Consider the following 25,487-nt stretch of genomic DNA (forward strand, 5'->3'; position numbering starts at 1 on the left):
AAATTGTACGTCAGTCTGTTGATGCCACAAACTGTTGAGGTCATCGGTCCCTAGGCTTACACACTAGTTAGTGTAACTTACGCTAAGGACGACACACACACCCACGCCCGAGGAAGGACTCGAACCTCCAACGGGGGGAGCCGCGCAAACCGTGGCAAGGCGATCAAGACCGCGCGGCTACCCCGCGCGGCTGGACAGCATTTCAGAGGGTGTTTTCCAGCAGGATAACCCTCGCCCACATACCGCTGTTGTAATCCAACATGCTCTGCAGAGTGTCGACACACTGCCCTGCCCTGCTCACTCACTAGACGTGGCTCCAATCGAGCATATGCGAGACATCATAGGACGAGAACTCCAGCGTCATCCACAAACAGCATTAAGGGGCTCCGGAAAGGCTCAAAATCATGAAAAGTTCAATTTTTACTTTTTTGCGTTTTCTGAATCTGCAGACTATTACCTTTTAATAGATATATAATTTATTCAATTCCGAAGACTACAACTATTTTTAATTTTTTTTTTTGAAATGTGTTCTACATGGGCGGGACCCACTGTGGCGCTGTTAAACTGCTGTCAAATGGTGTTATTATTAACGTCCGTGTTCATCAGGTACATTTTAGTGATGTGAGATAAAGTATGTGTTGTGGCTAACCTGTGATGGTTCAATATATATCGCTGGTGTGATTGTCGATTGTTTCATGTTTATTTACTCTGTCGTTATCTCGAAAATATTCGTAATTCATTCTGTTTCTTGAGTCTCTGTTTTGTTGAAGTATAATAATGAGTAAAAGTAAAGTTATTAGAAATCCTCTGAAGGCTTTTAAGAAAAGGAGAAATGTTGGAAAGCCAAAGGTATGTGTTATTACTGTAAACAATAAAGACGATAACCAAGTGAGTGAACCTAACCTCTCAAGTACACCTGCCCATAGCAGTCAAAGTGGGAAAGAAAATACTTCACAGAAGAAGCTTGGTTCAATGAGTGAAAACTATGAATGTTTTATGGGCGAATCGGATGTGAATGAAATATTTGATATGTCGGTTCTCAAAGGATTTTTTTCAAACTGTGTAAGATGTATTCATTGTAGTGAAGTTGGTCTGGAACTCTCCATAATAAAGCACGTAGGACTTGCTTGTGAAATACAACTGAAATGTGGTAAGTGTTCATACATGACCACCTTTTGGAACAGTGTTGCAATAACTGCAACTGAAGAAAATGGTAGCAAAATCTACGAACACAACAACGAGCGATGCTTGCTTTAGACAAGGAATGCCTTCGGGCTGCAGACAGGGCTGTAAAGAGTCTAGAAATACAAGCAAGAGTAAACAGGAGGAGGAACAAGAGGAAGCTGGAGGAGGAGTTTGCAGAGGATGAAGATAATCCATCGTATGGACCTGGAATGCACTAAAAAGTTAATCCAATCTTTGTCGCTCGATTCCCAAAACTTTTATTTTCTCATACTAATTACATGTTTTCTAAGGATCTTCCAAACATATTTGTTTCAAACTTTCAGTAAATGTTACACAGTACCGTTTGCATAATTTAACACAGCCTTTTTTAAAAAAACTGCATATTTTTGAATATATAAATAAAAAATTGCAAAAAAATGTTGTGAATTTTCATTACAATTGAAAAAAAATAATCTTTAATAACTGAACTAAAATTTTGTAAAATCCCTGTGTTAAGTTGTAGCCCATATTCCAATAAATAATCTGTAAAAAGTTCAACTTCGTACCTCAAATACTTTGTGAGGAAAGATGTAATTTATAAGCGTTATTTTAACATTGCAAGTATAGGGCGTTCCGGAGCCCCTTAACTGTCCCTGTGTGAACGAACCAAGTGGCGCGGGCATGGAAATCCATCCCACAAACTGACATCTGGCACCTGTGCAACACGATGAACGCACATTTGCATGTTTGCATTCAACATTCTAACAGCTATACGGGTTATTAATGTAGAAACATTTAACATTTGCAATGGCTTAACTTGCGCTTACATTAACCTGTGATATTGCAATGTTATTCACTTAAATATGTTAGCTAGACAAATGTATTTCCGTCATTTCATTATTATACATTAGTTAGTTTTTGCTGTTTATATATAGATATAGGGGTCCAAAAAAATGTTTCCACTGTTTAAAACTTAATAACTGGCAACCTAATTGACGGAGTTGTCTCATCTTTGGTAGTGTAATGGTTTGTAGTTCCGGCAATAGCCACACAAGCGTTTTATTGCGTTGTTTTGTTTTGTCAGATGACAGTCGCCAGATAGTCAGTGTTTTGTTCTTAGTTGCACCTAGTTACTCGAGTAAACATGGCTGGTGCAAGGCTTACATTCGATGAAAGGAAGTCAGTTTTGAAGTGGTATTTTAAGTACAAAAACATTAATGAGGTTCAACGGCAGTGGCGAAATGAGTATCAAACAGAGCCACCGACACGTTTAACGATTCGTCGCATTCGGGACAAATTTGAAGCCGAAGGCTGTGTTAAAGATGTACACAAACAACGATCTGGACAACCTGTAACAGTAACAACTCCAGCGAACTCCCGTCGTGTGTTACAACAATTCATTCGCTCACCACAGAAGTCTGTGAGACAGTGTGCCCGTGAAACTGGAGTGACTCGCTCAAGTGTTCGGCGAATTTTGAAGACAGCAATGAACGAGGACAACCCAGATCGTAGAATGGAGTGGTTTACTAACATGGTGCACAGCGATGAAGAGTTTGCAGAGATGATTGTGTGGTCTGATGAGGCACAGTTCAAACTCAATGGTAAAGTAAATCGCTACAATTGCATCTAGTGGGCCGCCGAAAATCCGAACGTCCGTGTAGACAAAGCCGTGAATTTGCCAGGAGTAAATGTGTGGTTTGGGTTGTCTTACCACGGCTTGATTATGCCATTCTTCTTTGACGACACAGTTACCGGTGACGTGTACCTTCAGAAGCTTCAGACATCCATTTTACCTGCCATCGGAGACTTGTATGGAGACGGAAGAGTTCACTTTCAACAAGATGGTCCCCCAGCCCACTACCAAAATCGTGTTAGGGCGTATCTCGACGAAAATCTACCAGGAAGATGGATAGGCCGTAGAGGTGCTGTGGAGTATCCACCACGTTCCCCAGACCTAACTCCTCTGGACTTTTACCTGTGGGGAACACTAAAGGACGTCGTTTATCGACAAAAGCCACGCACATTGGATGAACTTCGAGAATCCATCGTACATTCATGTTCAAATATCCAACTGAACACGTTGCAGTCAGTAGTTCGTGCGGCAGTTCGGCGGCATCGTTTGTGTGTGGATGTTAATGGCGACCATTTCGAACACCTATAGTGATATCTTTAAGTTGGACTTTAAGCTACACTTTCACCAAAAATGAGACAACTCCGTCAACTAATTTGTCAGTTATGGATTTTTAAACAGTGGATACATATTTTTGGACCCCCCACCCCCCCCTCTCTCTCACATATATATATATATATATATATATATATATATATATATATATATATATATATATATGACGAAAATACATTTGTCTAGCTAATAATTGCGTTTTTGGAATGTTTCCTTCCCGACACAAACTGAGATTCATGCACACAACGTGTGCTATTGAGAGCCACACTCTAATACTACACGTGTTTTGCAGAACGTTGTTTGTTGCGAATGCTTTTCACTTCACCAAAGCAGTGTACCTTCTAAATGATGATGATGATCATTGGTTTGTGGGGCGCACAACTGCGTGGTCATAAGCGCCCGTACAAAGTCCCAATTTTTTCACAGTCCAATTTTTTTCCACAGTCCAATTGAGCCACTGTCACGAATGATGATGATGATGAAATGATGAGGACAACACAAACACCCAGTCCCCGGGCAGAGAAAATCCCCAACACGGTCGGGAATCGAACCCGGGAGCCCGTGATCCAGAGGCAGCAACGCTAGCCACTAGACCAGAAGCTGCGGACTTCACCAAAACACGGTGTAGACGTTGCTACTGTGTGTCCCAACCCAGTCTGAATTCACATTTTCTACTGTTGAAGTGAAAAGCGTTCGTTACAAACAAAATCGTTCAACATATTTGTAGTATTTGTGTATGCTTCTCAATAACTCATGAGAATGCGGAAGAAAAAACGTGACAAGGTGCCACTACGGGATAATTTACACTGATGATTGGACAGAGGTGCTGAAAAATATCTGCGTCACATGAAATTCAAATGTCTCCAAGCACTATGGGGCTTAACATCTGAGGTCATCAGTCCCCTAGACTTAGAACTAACTAACTAACTAACCTAAGGAAATCACACACATCCATGCCCGAGGCAGGATTCGAACCTGCGACCGTAGCTGTCACGCGGTTCCAGACTGTAGCGCCTAGAACTGCTCGGCCACACAGGCCCGCGCATGTAAGTGAGAAAAGGTTTGCAATTATGGTTAAAGTTTGGTGGAAGTCGCTAACTGCTCTCATTATTCAATACTGAATGAACATAGTCTGCGTAATTTGTACTCCATTTTAAGCAACAACTGGTTTCCCAGTCATCACAATGTTTATGACGTCACATCTCCTGAGCTTTACATCGGATACTGAAATAATTTTGCAGGCACGTTCAGTGATAAGTGCGGATAGTGTCTCCAAAGAGTTGCTCAAATTGCGTCTGGGTCAGGGTGCTCATTGAAACCATTTAATAATACAGAGACATTCCAAAACTTTACGACCACTGACCACCGTGACGTTGGATGCCGCCTGGTGGCGTTGCGGGCTCATGACGCGGTAGCAACAGTATTTAAGAGAAGAATACATGGATGGGCGATGGGGGGGGGGGGGAGGGGGGAGGGAGGGCGGTAACCCTAGCGAAGACATGGGCTGCAAATGAGGAAACCCACTGAAATGAGCGACTTTGACAAAGAGCAGATTATTATCACGCAGAGACTGTGAACGAGTATCTCGAAAACAGCGAAGCCGGTCAAATGTTCACGTGCTACTGTCGTCAGCATCTACGGACAGAGGTAGAACGACACTAAAATTGCCGCTAGACGCTAAATGGTTGGACGTGCACGACTCTTCACAGAACGTGGGGTTTGGAAGCTTATCTGCTCTGCAAAGTAGGACAGATGGTGATCTGTTGCATCTCTGTTAGGACAGTGCGGCGAAATTTGGCGTTAATGGTGTATGGCAGACGACGACCGACGCGAATGCCTTCGCTAAGAGGATGAAATCGCCAGCAGCGCCTCTCCTGGGCTCGTGGCCGTATCAGTTGAACCCTAGACGAATGCGAAACCGTGAATTGGTCAGATGCGTCCCGATTTCAGTTCCTAAGAGCTGATGATAGGATTAGAGTGTGCTGCAGACCACATGAAGCGACGGACCCAGGTTAACAATGCACTGTGCACGCTGCTGGTGGCTCCATAGTGGTGTGGCCTGTGTTGACATGGGACTGAATCGCCCTTCGGCTACTAGGAGACCACTTGCAGCGATTGATGAACTTCAGGTTTCCGAACAGCTACGCAGTTTCCACGGACGGCAGTGCGCAGTGTCACCAGGATACAACGAGAAACTGTGATGAAATGAACATTTGAAAAAATGTTCAAATGTGTGTGAAATCTTATGGGACTTAACTGCTGAGGTCATCAGTCCCTAAGCTTACACATTACGTAACCTAAATTATCCTAAGGACAAACACGCACACCCATGCCCGAGGGAGGACTCGAACCCTCGCCGGGACCAGCCGCATCTACGTTCGTCGTTCGTCCGACACTAATTTCTGGGGCTATTTCACACAGTGTTCTTTGTGTGTCGGCATTGACCATTCTACGCGAACGTCGCTGATCTCGGTCGTTAAGTGAAGTTCGCCCGTCACTACGTTGTCCGTGGTGAGATGTAATCCCTGTAAATATGGTATTCCCCGCACACTCGTGACACTGTGGATCTCGGAATGCTGAATTCTCTAACGATTTCCGAAATGGAATGTCCCATGCATCTAGCTCCAACTACCATTCCGCGTTCAGAGGCTGTTAATTCCTGTCATCCGGGCATAATGACGTCGGAACGCTTTCACGTAAATCACACGAGTACAAAGCTCCGTCAGTGCTCTGCCATTTTATATCTTGTGTACGCGATACTATCGCCATCTGTACATGTGTGTATCGCTATCCCATGAGTTCTGCCACCTCAGTGTATCATTATTATTATTATTATTATTATTATTATTATTATTATTGTCCTTTTCCAGAGAAATTTGATTCTATGTACCGAAACAAGTCTTACATGCAAGAGTGGAAAAAGTAAAGTAAATAAATTCGAGACTGGAAGGCAGTAAGTTCAGTCAGGTAGACTCATGGTGTGCGACCTTACCCGGTTGCACTAACGCAGCTGCTCAATGACTGGCGTTCTGCTATGGTATCAATCACAGTATGTCACTCTGTGATCTGTACCAGATAGGATTGGTAGAGGTAATAGAGAAGATCCAAAGAAAAGTAGCACGTTACGTTACAGGTACATTTAATAAGCGTGAAAGTGTCACGGAGATGCTCAGCCAACCCCAGTGACAGATGCTGCAAGAGCGTCGTTCTACATCATCTTGTGTTTCATCGTTGAAGTTCCGAGAGCTTATGTTCCTGGACGAGTCAACCAACATATTCTTTCCTCCAGGGATTCCCAACGATCGTTCTTCCCACGAGCCATTTGCGACTGTAACATGAAAAGGGGGGAAGTTGCTGTGTCCGCGCTAGGCGCCTACAAGACGGCAACCTGTCAAACACCTGCGTTCCGCGGGTGGTGAAGCGTCAGGCGTCATTCTCTGCAGCCGGCTTACACACTGGAAAGCCCATCGCAAACCGGCACTGCCGTAGCGTGCTAGTAAATAACCCTGATAGCAACAAAACAGGCTACTTTGGTGACCATAGAATCTTCAGCAGCCAGATGGCGGACGGCAGAGTGCGTTCCTGACCGCTGTCGCGGGACGTGTTTCACTTCCGCATCTCAGCTGCCTACAAGTAGGTCGCACCGTATCCGTGCGCTGCGACCATATTTATGCTATCACAAAACCACGGAACAGCAGTTTACGTCGACCTCTCCGCGGATGAGTTTCCTGGGCTTTTCACAGACCACTATCTCGGTCCACATATCAGGGTCTCTCCTGGAACCACCATCAGTCTGCTCTCCGAGACCAGCCAATCTACTGCCCACAGGTCTTTCGCCTCCGACGCTATGTCGAGCTCCCAGCGGTCATTGTTGTGCTACACCGAGACTTGGCATGTAACATAGCGGACCTCCAACACTTTGGTATTATGGTGCATTGTAGCATTCGTGCAATAAGAGACAATAAATGATAATTAATTGCAACCCTCAGCTGCCGACAGGTGTTGTCCACATATCTTGATAGGGACAGCTGAAAATGTGTGCCCCGACCGGAACTCGAGCCCGTGATCTCCTGATTACATGGCAGACGCTCTATTCATCTGAGCCACCGAGGGCACAGATGAACAGCGCGACTGCAGGGACTTATCCCTTACACGCTTCCCGTGAGACCCACGTTCCCCAACAACACCTGTCGGCAGCTGAGGGTTTCAGTTATCATTTATTCTACAGAAGCTGCACGGTCATCAATGGTATCTGCTTCTTTAGAGAACAGTTACTGTCTTCATATACAATAAGAGAAAATTAGTGCCGGGTGTGAAACATTACGTTTCACTTTATAAACTGTGATTCAGTCTTCCATAGGTGACAGTTCACCGGACTTACAGGCTCTCACCCACTTCAAGACATAGTTTTGACTGAGAACTATTTCTTGTGTTCGTGTAATTAAGTTCCAAATAAGGAGAAGAGAAGCTTTTATGTTCTCTTCAATAAACTTGTTTCTCACACTCTACCTGGCCATCAATTTTTTCCACATCTAACTCTATGATATGCCATAACAGAAGTGACGCACCTACACAAAGTACCTTCCGCCACACACCGTGGCGTGGCTTTCGCAGTGCAGATTTAGACATAGGTGCAAAACTTTTCGAAAGTTGATTTTTCGGAAACTGTCATCAACCGCGTCATATTGTAGCACCACTTCTTACATCTGATATGTACTACGACCGTAGGAAAGATGAGAGGCATCTGTGGCCCGTCAGATGTATACTTCCCGCCTTAGTGTGGTGGATACTGACAGGATGGTTGGTTGATTTGGAGGAGGTCCCATCGGATTAGGGAACGATGGGGAAGGAAATCGGCCGCGCCCTTTCGAAGGAACTCTTCCTGCATTTGCCTGAAGCGATTTGGGAAAATTACGGAAATCCTAAATCAGGATGGTTGGACCAGGGTTTGAACCGATATCGAGAGGACTGCTCCTTATTCTAGTAGTATCACGCCTGTAACGCTAGTTTCAGAGTTCAGCGAAGAATAGATGTAGGGGAAATCGTAGGGGAACTCAGAGCGGAACGAATGGGATATTTAAAGGATTGGGTTGTTTTTGGGGGAGGAGACCAGACAGCGAGGTCATCGGTCTCATCGGATTAGTAAAGAACGGGGAAGGAAGTCGGCCGTGCCCTTTCGAAGGAACCATCCCGGCATTTGCCTGGACGACTTAGGGAAATCACGGAAAACCTAAATCAGGATGGCCGGACGCGGGACTGAACCGTCGTCCTCCCGAATGCGAGTCCAGTGTGCTAACCACTGCGCCACCTCGCTCAGTGGGATACTTAAAGTTCAACAGTTTTTGAAAAATAAGGGAACGCAAGAAAACACTTCTTAAAGGAATAAAAGTACACTGACGGAAAAACATCGCAACGCCAAAAAATAATTAAGGTAGAGTACTGAAATTCCGAGTACAGGTGGCGGGTGTCAGCTAGTGGGATGGAGTTACATGCCTGTTGCACTCGGTCGGTCAACACAGGAACAGTTGTTTGTGGATGACGCTGAAGTTGTCTGATGATGTCCCATATGTGCTCGATTGGGGACATATCTGGTGTTCGAGCAGGTTAAGGCAAGATGTCGGCACTCTGTTGAGCATATAGGGTTACAACCAACAGCGGTATGTGGGCGAGTGTTATCCTGTTGGAAAACACCCCCTGGGTGAGTGTTATCCTGTTGGAAAACATCCCCTGGGTGAGTGTTATCCTGTTGGAAAAACATCCCCTGGCAGGCTGCTTATTAACGGCAACACAACAGGTCGAATCACCAGACTGACGTACAATTTTGCATTCAGAGTGCGTGGGCTAACCACGAGAGTGCTCCTGTTGTCATAAGAAGCTGCACCTCAGGTCATAACTCCCAGTGTAGGTTTAGTGGGCCTAGCACGCAAACAGGTCGGTTTTAAGGCCTCAAATGGCCTCTCTCTAACCAACACACTGCCATCACTGGGACTGAGGCTGAACTAGCTTTCATCAACTGTTCTCCAAGGCTGTAAAACGAGGTAAGTGAAAATGGACTGTGTCAAAATGACCGCTCGTGCGGTATGTGAAAATTAAGGCAGTAGAATTTTCACCCTTTTCAAGAATTTGCCGTCTTCAACTTTCCGATTTCACGGTCAAAACATAAAAGTAATGATAGTTTATCTTCAGTTCAGCTTTCAGAGAAGCTGTCTACCTACTGCATATAGATCTTAAGTGAGACATGTATTTTTTTCTACATCGTAAAATAACCACAATCACGAAATATGGCACTGGGAAGTACCTCTCTCGCCAATGTAGATCTCTCTTGTCCTGCTGCGACTAACAATTCCATCGAGAATATCCTCTAACTGCGGGCTTATCTCATTTATAAAAATTATTTAATTATTTTACTCTCAATAAGGAGTCAACAATCTATCTGTCCCCGTTAGTTAACACAGGTCACACAGAAGGAGATTTTACAGACCCCGTTCACACTCAGAGATGATGATAATGGTGTCGTTGTCACCTTAAAGGTATTATTGATTAACATCATCAACTCACAACGTCCAGTGTCAGAAGTAACGCTCAAGACCGTTACAACGTGTATTTAAAGCAATCCCGATTTTCATTAATCTAATGAGACTGGCGCTAAAATCGAATAGACGTCATGTCTCAGATGTAGAAACACACCTTCTTGATGTTGCAGTTTTTTCTGTCATTATATAACCTAGCGTACCTTACTTTGAAATTACTTAAAACTCTATTTTCTAATTTTTATATTTTGTCAAAGAAATGCTTGCATATTTCCCTTTCTGCCCCACCCAATGGACAGAGTGGGATAAAGTATTTTTTTGTGAAATTATTGCATAAACGTTATAATTATTACGAATATAATCTTAAAACTAAGAAATAAGTTTTCAACAAACAATATTGAAATTGTTGCATAAACACTGAAATTATTGGGAACATCATCTTGAAACTAACACACAAAATTGACCAATGAACAGTTTAGTCTGTGGAATTCAAAATCTTCCAAAAAATCGTTATTAAGAATAAGAAAATATAATGTTACTTTGAAAAATGTGCAATTAATTTTAATGCTTAATGACTGTCAAACTAATGACTACTAGTCTTTCTGACAGTATTTTCTCTTCACCCTCACTTTCTATGTCAGGATATGAATTGGATGCCCACTTGAAACACTTCTGGCATGCGACCCAGCCATCATTATAAGCGGAGCAAAAATCCCAGCTGCAGAAACATTCAGTTTTCTCTCTCTCTCTCTCTCTCTCTCTCTCTCTCTCTCTCTCTCTCTCTGATTCTGTCTCCTCCATGTTCTCCTTCGTTTTACTTCTCTTAAAGGCTTTCATATCCTCTCTTTTGTATTCTTTTTGTGTACAGTTAGATTTTTAGGTTTAATTTTTTCAAGGAGGTCTTTTCTGCAGCTCATTTTCCTGCACTGGCATTTTTTTTACCTTTTTGCTCTTTCTTTCTTTATTTCTTCTCTGCGCTTGCAACAGGAACCCGTAGTTCACGCTAATAACGAGAATATGTTAAAACGACAGTTGTTCTGCGGTGAACACATTTTTAAATTTATCATCTCTGGTAAATTTACCAGCTCTGTAGTCAGGGTTATTATTAGGTGTATGGACATAACTTTCCAACATTAGTTTGGTTACGTTAAATACCGTAGGTGCTTTTAAAAGTCCCATTTCAGAAGACAGCACGCCTAAACTGCCATTTAAATTCATTTAACACCCCATTCCCGTCTATCAGTCTTTCTGATGTACGTTCACAACATCTGGAAAAGCAAGGGAATAAAAAAGAAATATGTAATTTTAAATCTATAAAGTTGGTGCGTAAGTTCGTAGCGTTTCTCCATAAGTTTAATAAACACAACGGATACACCTAACACATACATTAGTCGTCAATAAGGTATTTTCCTTCACTGTGTACAACAGTCAGCTAACGGTGGGGTAACTTTCCGATTCCGCGACTGTAAAAAATCGCGTGGTTTTGAGGCGAAAATCTCATCTAACCATGTTCGGAGAGCATTTTCATCCGGAAAGGAAGATCCTTGAGGGTTGTTCGATAGCGAGGTAAAAATCTGAAAGAACAAGATCAAGTGAATAAGGCGGTTCCGGAACTACTTCCCAACTGAACTCATGTATAGTGTTTTCTATCACTGTAGCAGAAAGCGGAAGCACGGTATCGTGCAGTAGCGTCAGCTCACGCAGTCTTCCTGGTCGTTGTTCTTGGACTGTGTCCCAAAGGCGTCTCACCTGTTGACTATATATATGTCAGCAGTGATAGATACACCTAGGGGAAGCAATTCGGTGGTCCACCTCATACATAAGATTATCATTTGTCGATGCGCTCAGGTCTTTGTACGGGAAGTTGCTGCTTTGTTTGCGGTCAACCATTCCTTTCTTTTCCTTACGTCAGCATAAACACACCTTTTCTCGTCACCACTGACGATACAGAATAGGAACGGTCGGTATTCTTTACGGGCCAACTTCTGACGTGCAAGCAGAGATGCACATATGGCCAAGCGCTAATATAGTGATTTTGGCTTATACACTCAAGCTCATAAATTAAGGACAACTGCAGAATGTGGTGCCACACAACGTGGCACTACACAAAACTGGCGCTAATAGCATAGGCACGTAGGGAACACACACGACACAGATCTGTGGAACACACACGACACAGATCTGTAAGTCCACGGTATTGGTGATAAGTTGAGAAAACCCTCCCCAAACACATGTGCTACTAAACGCCACTGTTTCCTGCCCATTTACCCCGACATCAATATGGGATATGATCACCATGCACACGTACACAGGCCGCACAACTGGTTGGCATGCTCTGGACCAGGTGGTCGAGCAGCTGCTGGGGTATAGCCTCCAATTCTTGCAGCAGTCCCTGTCGGAGCTCCTGAAGTGTCGTAGGGGTTTGAAGACGTGCAGCGATACGTCGACCGAGAGCATCCCAGACGTGCTCGATGGGGTTTAGGCCTGGAGAACAGGCAGGCCACTCCATTCTCCTGATATCTTCTCTTTCAAGGCACTCCCCCACGATAGCAGCTCGGTGGGGCCGTGCGTTATCATCCATCAGGAGGAAGGTGGGACCCACTGCACCCCTGAAACGGCGGTCGTACTGGTGCAGTACGACGTCCCGATACACCTGACCTGTTACAGTTCCTCTGTCAAAGACATGCAGGGGTGTACGTGCACCAATCATAACCCCATCCCACGCCATCAAACCACGACCTCCATACAGGTCCTGTTCAAGGATATTAAGGGGTTGGTATCTGGTTCCTGGTTCATGCCAGATGAAAACCCGGTGAGAATCACTGTTCAGACTATACCTGGACTCCTCTGTGAACGTAACCTGGGAGCACTGTTCCAATGACCATGTACTGTGTTCTTGACACCAGGCTTTACGGGTTCTTCTGTGAGCAGGGGTCAGTGGAATGCACCTTGCAGGTCTGCGGGCGAATAAACCGGGTCTGTTCAGTCGTCTGGAGACTGCGTGTCTGGAGACAGTGGCTGCGGTAAGGTCCAGAGCAAGGCTACGTGCAGTACTCCGTGGCCGTCTGCGGGCATTGATGGTGAGATATCCGTCGTCTTGTGGTATTGTACACTGTGGAAGTCCCGTACTGTAGCGCCTGGACACGTTTCCTGTCTGCTGGAATCGTTGCCATAATCTTGACATCACACTCTGTGTCACATGGAGCGTCCGTGCTACGACCTGCTGTATTTGACCGGCCTCCAGTCGCCCTAGTTTACTACCCCTCATAACGCCATCAATATGTTTTCTTTGAGCCATTTTCAACACACAGTCACCGTTAGCACGTCTCAAAACGTCAGCATACTTACTCGCTGCACCGTACTCGGACATGCACCAACACACCTCTGCGTATGGGGACTGCTGCCAGCGCCACCGTGCGACGACCGCAGGTCAAATGCACCGCATGGTCATACTCCGAGGTGATTTAAACCCGCAAACCGCCCACTAGAGCGTTGTTTCACCATGTGTCAGCATTATTATTAATTTATGAGCATGAGTGTAGTATGTGGTACCCATGCACGAGATTTATGAACCTTCATCACTTCATGCAAATGTCGCGCGATGGCGGAATGATCACAGTTCATCACGTTTGTCAGTTCTCGAGTATAACCACTGCGGATTGATGCATTTAAATGATCTTCTTAAAACGTCGAAGGTCTTCCTTAACGCAGAGTGTGATTAATGTCAAACTGATCCACCTCATCCTCCTCAAAACTGGGAAACAATTATCTTGCCGTGCTCTGTCCAATGGGATTATCCCTATACGTGGCGCAAATGACCCTGGTTGTCTCCGCTGGTGTCACACCTCGATTGAACTCAAGCAGAGCAACATGTCGGAAATGATCTGATTTCTCCACTTAGTACTCCATTTTCTAGCGTCCACAAATGCACTCACTACCTCCGCAGGACAAAATGACAGTATGTAAACTCAAATAGCACCAGTGAACTACAAATAAAAAAAATGGTAATCGTAAATAAACCCGCAGCAAGCGCAATACCAACATGTAAAACAAAAACGCTATGCTCTTATACAGGGTGATCGGAAATTCCCTTTACAGACTTGTAGGGCTTGTAGAGGGGAGTGAGTACATCGTATTTTGAATAGCAACCCATGTCCGGAAACGTCGTCCAACCAGACTACAGAGGGTCAAAGTGACAGGCACGGGCGTCTGAGAATGTACGTATACACGGGGTGATTCCGTGATGATGGTACAGACTTTCTAGAATGATGGAGAACAATAAATGTATTAATTTGAAGTAAGTATTCCTCTACCGGAAACGAACGAGTCGAAAGTTATAAACGAAAACCTTTATGATACCCCTGACAGTTGAATACGTGTACCTGTTCTTGTGTTGCGAAGAGTGTAGGGCTGGTAACTTTCAGTGGTGGTGGTGGTGGTGGTGGTGGTGGTGGTAGTGTGGAGAATAAAATGTCCAATAAAAGTGGGCTCTAAAGTGCGTACCTGAGGAGCTATGACCATTTGTCCATCAACACTAATGTGAAACACTTCTCCTCTACTGAGCAAGTGTTCATAGCTGTTAAGGTACGCACTTTATAGCCCACGTTTATTGGACATTTTTTCTCGTTTTTGTCCACACTACCACCACTAAAAGTTACGAACCCTACACTCTTCGCATCACAAGAACCGGTACTGAGGTGTCAGAACTGTTTTCGTCTATAACTTTCGACTCGTTCGTTTCCTATACAGGGGTCCTCACTTCAAATTAATACATTTATCGTTCTCCATCATCCTAGAAAGTCTGTAACATCATCACGGAATCACCCTGTGTATACGTACATTCTCAGACGCCCGCGCCTGTCACTTTGACGCTCTGCAGTCTCGTTGGATGACGTTTCCGGACACGGGTCCCTATTCAAAATACGATGTACTCACTCGCCTCTACATGTCCTAGAAGTCTGTAAGGGGAATTTCCGACCGCCTGTATACCAACCTAATATATGATCAATGTGTAGCGTATGGCATGAACGTGAAGGATACACGTCATTTGCAAGTGTACAGTTAACAAATAACTGCTTAGCTTGTGTTAAAATTCTGCAAGAGATATAAAAACACAACTGGAACCCTGAACGACACTGGCTCGCTTACAAGTCATACTCGAAACTAACTAAAAATGCCCGCTTTGGCTTCCCTCCCATTCAGAGGTATAATTACACGTTACTTCAGTAGGTTGCAACGTTCCCTAGTGTATAAAAAAGCATAACCTCGTAGTGTTCCACTGTCCCCTTCTGCCCCGACTTCCTCTATGTGTGGTCTAAGCTTTCTCGCGTCACAGTGAACGTACAAAGCCACGCCCGTGATTAATATAGTGACGCAAATTCTAATAATGGGAAGTCGCTCAGAGCGAGCTGTGCCGTTGCTTAGCAACAGTCCGGAGCGGCCATGTTTTGAGAAGACGAGCGCTCCGGAATGTGGAGATTCCGGCGTGAGCAGTGAGCAGCTTCTGGACTGTGAGGTGAGTAGACAGCGATATTTTGGATGTCTCTAAGATGATGAACCTAGAAGTATCCCTTTTGTTTCTCTTTTCTCATTTGTGTTTTTCATTTTCTCGTTGTTTCTTACCTGATACCCTTATTTAAATATTTGTTTACATATCGCAATTCATACTTCCTTTTTTTTTTAGAATTGTTACTAAAAGCTCTCAGTGAATAACTTGTCACACATTTCAGTTCTATTTATTTCTGTTCTCAAAGGATTTCGACTATGTGAAACATTGACCAGCTGTTTACAATTACATTTTTCTGCACATGTATTGTTGTAACGATGTTACGTTCATAAATTTAAAAAAATTAAAAAAACCTCGGATCTGGGGTAGCGAGCGAAATTTGTTTTTGTGCGACCGCAAAGCGGAAGAGCGTCATAAACGAGTATCACAGTATCTCGTAAGCGACGTCAAGCATTCTAACTTCGGTAATTTCCAAGAATGAGTGCCTATCGAAGTGGCAAGGTCCAGACGATACATATCGAACGTGCGATCGTAAATCGATCATGCAACTCTGGTAGCGGGCGTTATGAGTATGTTCACGGTGGTCACTACAGCAACGACAAAAGAAGAGCGTTACAAAAATACTTGCGGTTGCAAAGGAGACGACTTACCTTACTCGTCGTCGGTGTTGTCGTCATGTTAAAGTCCTTTGCGGTGGTCTGGATGGATAATTTGGAAGAGTCGAACCGTGTATTCTTCCTGAAAGTCGTTCGTTTTCCGCACTGTCCGCAATGAAACTGTAACGGTATTTCAGCATCTAAACTGTCCTTACGAAGTTTTTATCACTTCGCACAACCACATTCTACACAGTCCCTTTTGAGCGGCGACTCCATGGAGTGCTGTGTGCACAACAACCATATGTGTTAAATTAAAAGGAAGGTGATGTTTTATTGATAGCAGAATCGAATTTCGATCACATAGTGATCATCTTCAGTGCAGTACAAATTAAACTCAGTCACTGGTATCAAGTTATCAATAACTAAAACAGAGAAACTTGTCAGTTTTGGTTATTGATAACTTGATACCAGTGTCTGAGTTTAATTTGTACTGCACTGAAGATGGTCACTATGTGATCGAAAATCGATTCTGCTATCAATAAAACATCAATATTACGGGCAACGCTGGCCTTCCTTTTCATTTTACACAGTCCCTTCTTTCCTCGTCCGGTAGTACTCCGTATTTACGACAAAAAGTCAAACAGTTTTCTACGCTGGATAAACATGGAGTTAGATTTTTCAATGTGAGAGAATCCGCCGAAGAAACATCAAGAACACCAGACATGCCTCTCATTAACGACATAAATCGTCTGGGTTTCCCTAGCAACTCACAAATAATTCGCGGAGGTGTGTAATTTAGAGTAACTACGGGAACAACGGGAAATAGATAAAAATGACGATCACAAATAATTGATCACAGCACCCGCCACCGGAGTCGCATGATCGATTAACGATCGCACGTTCGATATGTACCGTTTAGACCCAGTGACTTCGATAGGCAATCACTCTTGGAAATTACCCTAACTTCTCTAAATTGGACCAAGTCGAGATTTTCTTGAATTTGAATTTTATCGTTACTTTCACCTCTGTCGTGTGCCTCTTGTATTTTAGTGCGAACATTCGGCCAAACCTTACGAAGGGTCGTCCAAGCACTAAGACTTGTTGGCGATATGGGGCACATGTTTTCAACAAGTCAAGTTGGTGGTAGGCAGCGGATGAATAGTTTGCCGTAGCCAGTGAATACCTGTTAACTACACACGTCTTAATCGTGTTTTACAGATGCTCTTTCATTGATATTCTGTATCTACATCTACATACATACTCCGCTAGCGACCAAGAGGTGTGTGGCGGAGGGCACAATTCGCTCCAAAGTCATATTTCCCCCCTCTGTTCCACTCGCGGATCGCGCGAGGGAAAAACGACTATCTGAACGCCTCAGTACGAGCTCTAATCTCCCTTATCTTTGAATGGTGATCACTGCGCGATTTGAAAGTTGGTGGTAATGATATACGCTCTACATCCTCGGCGAAGATCGGATTTCGGAATTTAGTGAGCAGCCGCTTGCGTTTAGCGCGTCGTTTATCTGCAAGTGTGTCCCACTTCAAACTTTCTATGAGATTTGTAACGCTCTCGCGATGGTTATATGTACCAGTCATGAATCTTGCCGCTCTTCTTTGGACCTTCTCAATCTCTTGAATCAGACCCAACTTGTATGGGTCCCATACAGACGAACAATACTCTAAGACTGGACGAACTAACGTATTGTAAGTTATTTCCTTTGTTGCAGGACTGCATCGCTTCAGGATTTTACCAATAAACCGCAATCTAGACTTCGCCCTTTCCCGCCACTTGTGTAATCCGATCATTCCATTTGATATCATTTCGCATAGTCACACCCAGATACTTGACGCAAGTGTTATCGCTTCCAAAGACTGATCATTTATTTTGTACTCTTACTTTAATGGGTATTTCGCCTTGTTATACACAGTAGGTTATACTTACTAATATTGAGAGATAACTGCCAGTCATTACACCACGCATTTATTTTCTGCAAATCCTCATTGATTTGTTCACAAGTTTCGCGTGATACTACTTTCCTGTAGACTACAGCATCATCGACGAACAGTCTAATACCGGTATCAATACCATCAACCAGATCGTTTATGTAAATCGTAAAAAGCAGCCGACCTATTACACTGCCCTGGGGCACACCTGAAGTTACGCTTGTTTCTGTTGAAGTCACTCCATTCAGGACGACATACTGCTCTCTGTCTGTTGGATATGTCGTCGGATAGACCGTAAGGGTTCACTTTTTTGAGCAAGTGACAATACGGAACTGAGTCGAACGCCTTTCGAAAGTCGAGAAATATGGCATCAATCTGGGAGCCGGTATCTAGAGCCTCTTGTGTAACATGCACAAAGAGGGTCAGCTGTGTCTCGCATGACCGCTGTTTCCTAAAACCGTGCTGGTTTCTGCAGATTAGCTTCTCAGAGTCTAGAAAGGTCATTCTGTCTGAACACACACGACGTACTGATGTTTAGGTATGACAGGTGTCCCTCCCAAGAGTCGTTAGGCTCATTTTCTCTGCTGTTTCGGCAGATAATTAAAATTTAGTTTTTGCAGTATGTACCTGAAGTAAGCCTAAACAAATACTGCTCGTCACGTCTTTCGTGCGACGAAAGATTTTTAATGCGAAATTTTATGTGCCCATTCGATACAGCGGCCCCAAATTAGTATAGTGCGATATTTGTTTTCTCTGTACGTATTAACAGGTACAGTGAAACACGAAGAATAACAAACAGTACTCTAGGAGAGACAAAGCACCTCCCTGGCGCGCTATGACTGCTACGGCCATGCAACAGCGCCGCTCAGTCGCTGCTGCAGTACTGGTTATTCTCCGTGTTTCACTGCCCATGTTAATACGAGGGTCACTCCAAAAGAAATGCACACTATTTTTTTGAATCCACCTTTTATTCTACATGTTTGAAAGTCTTACAGTGTGTAGATACATCCTTTAGGAACAATATTTTCATTTCTCGACATAATTTCCATCCCTTTCAACTGCCTTACGCCATCTTGGAACCAGCGCCTGTATACCCGCACGGTAAAATTCTGGACCAACCTGTTGGAGCCACTGTTTGGCAGCGTGCACAAGGGAGTCATCATCTTCAAATCTTGTTCCACGAAGAGAGTCTTTCAGTTTCCCAAAGACATTATAGTCACATGGAGCCAAGTCAGGACTGTAAGGCGGGTGTTTCAGTGTTGTCCATCCGAGTTTTGTGATCACTTCCACGGTTTTTTGACTGACATTTGGTCGTGCATTGTCGTGCAACAGCAAAACATCCTGCTTTTGCCGATGTGGTCGAACACGACTCAGTCGAGCTTGAAGTTTCTTCAGTGTCGTCACATATGCATCAGAATTTATGGTGGTTCCACTTAGCATGGTGTCCACAAGCAAGAGTCCTTCGGAATCGAAAAACACCGTAGCCATAACTTTTCCAGCAGAAGGTGTGGTTTTGAATTTTTTTTTCGTTGGGTGAATTTGCATTATGCCACTCCATTGAATGCCTCTTCGTCTCTGGTGGAGCCATGTTTCATCACCTGTCTTAATTCTTCCAAGAAATTCATTTCCACCATTCTCGTACTGTTCCAAAAGTTCGCTGCATACCGTTTTTCTTGTTTCTTTGCGAGCCAATGTCAACATCCTGTGAACCCACCTGGAACAAACCATTTTTAACGGCAACACTCTCAGTATTCGCAAACACTTCCTTCCCCTATCCAAACGTAGCGTGACAATTCGTTCACTGTGATGCGTCTGTCAGCAGCCACCAATTCGTTAACTCTCTGCACATTGTCTGGAGTGTGTGCAGTACGAGGCCTGCCGCTGCGAGGACAATCCTCAATATTGCCGTGCCCACTTTCATCACGTAACCTGCTTGCCCACCGACTAACTGTACTGCGATCGACAGCAGCATCTCCATACACCATTTTCAACCTCTTGCGGATGTTTCCCACTGTCTCGTATTCACAGCACAGGAATTCTATGACAGCACGTTGCTTCTGACGAGCAGCCATCTTGAAGGGATGCTGTGACGGCGCCACTCACGGGAACAGGTTGAACTAAGTTTGAAGACAAGCGGGAAGGATGTATCTACACACTGTAAAACTTTCACACATGCAGAATGAAAACTGTTTTTTTTACAAAAATGGTGTGCATTTGTTTTGGAGTGACCCTCGAACATACATTCGACAGATCGGTCCTAAATTAGTCTGTGTTGAACTAGACTAATTTGGGAGCGTTCTGTCGAAATGGTGCGCTAAATTCCGCTTTAAAATCATTTTTCTTGTAACGGGAGACAAAGAAACTCTAGAAAGCCGTGATGAGCACTGTCTGTTTGCGCTGACTCCCACTACACATTGCAAAAAGAGAATTGTGTGAATATTGGCGAAAGACCGTAGAAATGTCGCCTGTCGGCCCTTAGGAGATCATCAGAATTACTGGGGTAATCCACTGACATAAGCGTCTTTGACGGCGGGAAGTGTGTTATTCCGGGACGCCTGAGAAATTGAATCTCGGAAATGATAGAAATGTGTGCTGCGGTAATGAGCAGTCAAGGAAAGTCGTTACAGCTAAAGGACGGCAAAGCGAAGACTACTCGACAAGGCATTCTCAGTCGAACAACCATTCTGTAATCCAGACTGTGATATGGTAAGTAAATCGCTTCTACTTAAATCTCAGACCTTCTTCTTCTTCCTCTTCTTCTTCTTCTTCTTCTTCTTGCGTTACGGCCTCTATAGGACCAGGGGTAGCCCCTTCGTGGACTGCCTTTTCCTCTTCTTCTCCCAGAACCTCTTCATTCTTTCTGTTCTTCTCTCCCGCTCTTCTTCCGAGATCTTCAGTTTCCGTTTCTCCTGTCAGCTCCACTGGCGACACTCTAATCTTTTCCTGTATTCTTCTCTGTCATTGATCTCTGACATATTGGTCGGTGTATATTTGTGCCTCCAATTTTCCTTTCCTTCGACCTTGGTCCCCAATTCCAATCAGTCCTTCCGATGTTCAACAACCCACTTGGTTCCTGTCTTTCCACTTGTCCTCTCTCTTGTTTCCCACACTCTCTTCGTCATTCTGTCCATACTCATCCTAACTACATGTCCAGAAAACCTTGCCTTTTTGAGTCTGATTTGCCAGGATGTTGTTCTCATGTTCCGGTACAGTTCTTCCCTAGGTCTTCGCATCCACCTCTCTCCACCTCTTTTGGGACCTAGTATTTTTCTCAGTATTTTTCTCTCTTCTTTCTCTAGTTGTTCTGCCCCATTTCTTCCTACTGTCATCGTCTCAGCAGCATATAATATTGCATTCCTCACCGTTGCCTTGTAGTGGCTTAACTTTGCCTCTGCGCATAATTCTTTTCATTGTATACCTCTCTCGTCATGCAGAAGGCTGACCTCATCTTCTACATCAACATACTCCGCAATCCAACGTACGGTGTGTGGGTGAAGGTACCTCGTATCACAACTAGCATCTTCTCTCCCTGTTCCACTCCCAAACAGAACGAGGGAAAAATGACCGCCTATATGCCTCTGTACGAGCCCTTATCTCTCTTATATTTGTGGTCTTTCCGCTAAATGTAAGTTGGCAGCAGTAAAATTGTACTGCAGTCAGCCTCAAATACTGGTTCTCTAAATTTCCTCAGTAGCGATTCACGAAAAGAACGCCTCCTTTCCTCTAGAGACTCCCACCCGAGTTCCTGAAGCATTTCCGTAACACTCGGGTGATGATCAAACCTACCAGTAAGAAATCTAGCAGCCCTCCTCTGAATTGCTTCTATGTCCCCCCTCAAGCCGACCTGATATGGAACCCAAACGGTCTTCATCCTCTCTGTTATTCCCTCCTTGCTCCTGTTCCTTCCTGTTATGAATTCTCCCAGGTATTTAAATTTGTCCACCATTTGCACTGTGCCTTCCGGTGTTTCCCAGTCTGCAGTGGTATTTAATGTCTCTGTCTTGTTATAGGCGATCCTCAGTCCCACCTTTCTGGCTACCTTACTTAAGTTGTGGAGCTGTGTCTTTGCGTATTGTTCCGTCTCACTTACTATTGCTATGTCATCTGCAAAGGCTAGGCAGTCCACTTGAGCCCTGTTGTACTTTTTGTCCCCCACATACGTCTTTGGTATTCCCATTTCCTCGTTTACTGCTCTCCACTGCCTGATCACTTCGTCCAGTGCTATACTGAACAACAATGGTGACAATCCATCTCCCTGTTTAACACCAATCTTGATCTCAAATTCTTCTGACAGTGCTCCTCTGAATCTCACCCTTGCTTTTGTGTCTCTCAGAATTTCTTTTATGAGTTCTTGCGTAGTTCCGTCAAGCCCTCTGTTCTTCAGGATCCTAACAAGAGTCTGTCTGACGATGGAGTCATATGCCTTTGTGAAGTCCACGAAGGTTATTACTGTCTTTTTGTTTTTTAAGGCCCTCTGTTCTACCAGTTGCTTCTAAATCCGAGACTACTGTTGAGTTCATTACTTTTTCCAATATTTTGAAAGAAAGATGTCAGTAAGGATATCGGAGGATGGTTATTGAAGTCTCTCTAGTCGCCTTTCGTGTGCGGAAGTTAGAAAAAATGGCTCTGAGCACTATGAGACTTAACATCTGAGGTCATAAGTCCCATAGAACTTAGAACTACTTAAACCTAACTAACCTAAGGACATCACACACATCCATGACCGAGGCAGGATTAGAGCCTGCGACCGTAGCGGTCGCGCGGTCCCAGACTGAAGCGCCTAGAACCGCTCGGCCACAGCGGCCCGCGAAGAAGTTTAACAACTGAAATTTTAATCTGTCTGAAGAAATTCTCCGTGCCAGCGATACATTACGTATGTCACCTCTGGAAACGCAACAAACCCTTGTGGTGACAGTGTTTCAGCTCATTAGTGGATACAGTGTGTGTGGCCATAGCCCGACGGCAGAACTTTTCCGACATGTGGCAGTTGGGAAAATTTGGCTCTGAAACTTCCTGGCAGATTAAAACTGTGTGCCGAACCGAGACTCGAACTCGGGACCTTTGCCTTTCGCGTGCAAGTGCTCTACCAACTGAGCTACCCAAGCACGACTCACGTCCCGTCCTCACAGCTTTACTTCTGCCAGTACCTCGTCTCCTTCTGCGAACCCTGAAGAACTAGCACTCCTGAAAGAAAAGATATTGCGGAGACATGGCTGAGCCACAGCCTGGGGGATGTTTCCAGAATGAGATTTTCACTCTGCAGCGGAGTGTGCGCCGATATGAAACTTCCTGGCAGATTAAAACTGTTTGCCGGACCGATACTCGAACTCGGGACCTTTGCCTTTCGCGGGCAAGTGCTTATGTAGCTCAGTTAACTGCCGGCACGATAGCTCAGCGTGTTCGGTCAGAGGGTTAGCAGCCCTCTGTAATAAAAAAAACTGAGTTAACCGATCAAAGACGAACTTAATCGGATGTCTTACGACGTCCGCCCCGAGCACATACAACGAACGAAAACGAACAAAATGAGAATAAAAAAATAAAAAAAATAAAAAAAATTGGCAGAGCACTTGCCCGCGAAAGGTAAAGGTTCCGAGTTCGAGTCTCGGTCCGGCACACAGTTTTAATCTGCCAGGACGTTTCATATCAGCTCACACTCCGCTGCAGAGTGAAAATCTCATTCTGGAAATTTGGCTCTATTTGCAGTGCGCAGTTCTACTGTGACCTCAGTATGAGGTCGTCTTCGTGCAGCCTGTACTAGAAGAGACTGGTGGTACTCACGTGTGGGGTTCTTGATGAAGCGGACGGTGAAGCTGAAGCCCTTGTCCCGCTGCGGTACGCGGTACTGGATGAGGGCGGCGTTCTGCGAGGAGCGGAACACCTCCTTGACCTTGCGCGTGCCGCAGAACTCGCGGTAGCGCAGCTCCAGCGGCTTGGGGTGGTCCTCCAGCGACGGGAAGAACTGCCGGTTCAGCTCCCAGCCGTCCACGAACTGCGGCACGCCCACACAGCGTTACGTTACACCACACCAAAACACACTGTCCCATAGGCAGGGGATACACGAGAATGTGGAACGTGCCACTACAACAACAGAAATACGCTGGTGTGTGAAACGTAACGACGAGACACATCAAGTAACATTGAAAGTCTACCGCTTGTTTGGTAAGCTGATTAATATTCATCTAAGAAGTTATTGTTGTTGTTGTGGTCTTCAGTCCTGAGACTGGTTTGATGCAGCTCTCCATGCCACTCTATCCTGTCCAAGCTTCTTCATCTCCCAGTACCTACTGCGACCTACATCCTTCTGAATCTGCTTAGTGTATTCATCTCTTGGTCTCCCTCTACGATTTTTACTCTCCACGCTGCCCTCAAATACTAAATTGGTGGTCCCTTGATGTCTCAGAATATGCCCTACCAACCGAGCCCTTCTTCTAGTCAAGTTGTGCCACAAACTCCTCTTCTCCGCGATGCTATTCAATACCTCCTCATTAGTTACGTGATCTACCCACCTAATCTTCAGCATTCTTCTGTAGCACCACATTTCGAAAGCTTCTATTCTCTTCTTGTCTAAACTATTTATCGTCAACGTTTCACTTCCATACATGGATGGCTACACTCCATACAAGTACTTTCAGAAACGACTTCCTGACACTTAAATCTATACTCGATGTTAACAAATTTCTCTTCTTCAGAAATGCTTTCCTTGCCATTGCCAGTCTACATTTTATACCCTCTCTACTTCGACCATCATCAGTTATTTTGCTCCCCAAATAGCAAAACTCCTTTACTACTTTAAGTGTATCATTTCCTAATCTGATTCCCGCAGCATCACCCGACTTAATTCGACTACATTCCATTATCCTCGTTTTGATTTCCTTGATGTTCATCTTATTTCCTCCTTTCAATACACTGTCCATTGTGTTCAACTGCTCTTCCAAGTCCTTCGCTCTCTCTGATAGAATTACAACGTCATCGGCGAACCTCAAAGTTTTTATTTCTTCTCCATGGATTTTAATACCTACTCCGAACTTTTCTTTCGTTTCCTTTACTGCTTGCTCAATATACAGATTGAATAGCAACGGGGAGAGGCTACAACCCTGTCTCACTACCATCCCAACCACTGATTCCCTTTCATGTCCCTCGACTCTTATAACTGCCATTTGGTTTCTGTACAAATTGTAAATAGCCTTTCGCTCCCTGTGCTACGGTCGCAGGTTCGAATCCTGCCTCGGGCATGGATGTGTGTGATGTCCTTAGGTTAGTTAGGTTTAAGTAGTTCTAAGTTCTAGGGGACTGATGACCACAGATGTTAAGTCCTATAGTGCTCAGAGCCTTTTTTTTGAAGAAGTTTAACAACTGAATATTTTATCTCTCTTTAATATAAGCGGACGCAGTGCTCCATGGTGCCAATTTCTACCGCTATGTATCTAATTCTTTGAATTAGGCCCGGTAAATTGAGATATGGGTAATCAAACCCGCTAGAAAAGATAGAATTCTAATTTAAAAAATGAAGCAACGGATAACGCAACATCGGTGATTGGCCATGGAACAATACGTGCACATTAG

General features: G+C 44.4%; 1 protein-coding gene across 1 annotated transcript in view; it reads right to left on the reverse strand.

The window, feature by feature from the left end:
• LOC126428111 (corticotropin-releasing factor-binding protein) overlaps nt 1-25,487 on the reverse strand; it is a 1,025,460-nt gene that overhangs the window by 84,795 nt on the left and 915,178 nt on the right. Inside the window, exon 5 of the mRNA XM_050090015.1 lies at nt 23,703-23,913. Coding sequence (XP_049945972.1) covers nt 23,703-23,913 — 211 coding nt within the window. The remainder of the gene's footprint in view (nt 1-23,702; nt 23,914-25,487) is intronic.

Source organism: Schistocerca serialis, chromosome 12, assembly GCF_023864345.2.
Source record: "Schistocerca serialis cubense isolate TAMUIC-IGC-003099 chromosome 12, iqSchSeri2.2, whole genome shotgun sequence".
In the NCBI taxonomy this organism is placed as follows: Eukaryota; Metazoa; Arthropoda; class Insecta; order Orthoptera; family Acrididae; genus Schistocerca; species Schistocerca serialis.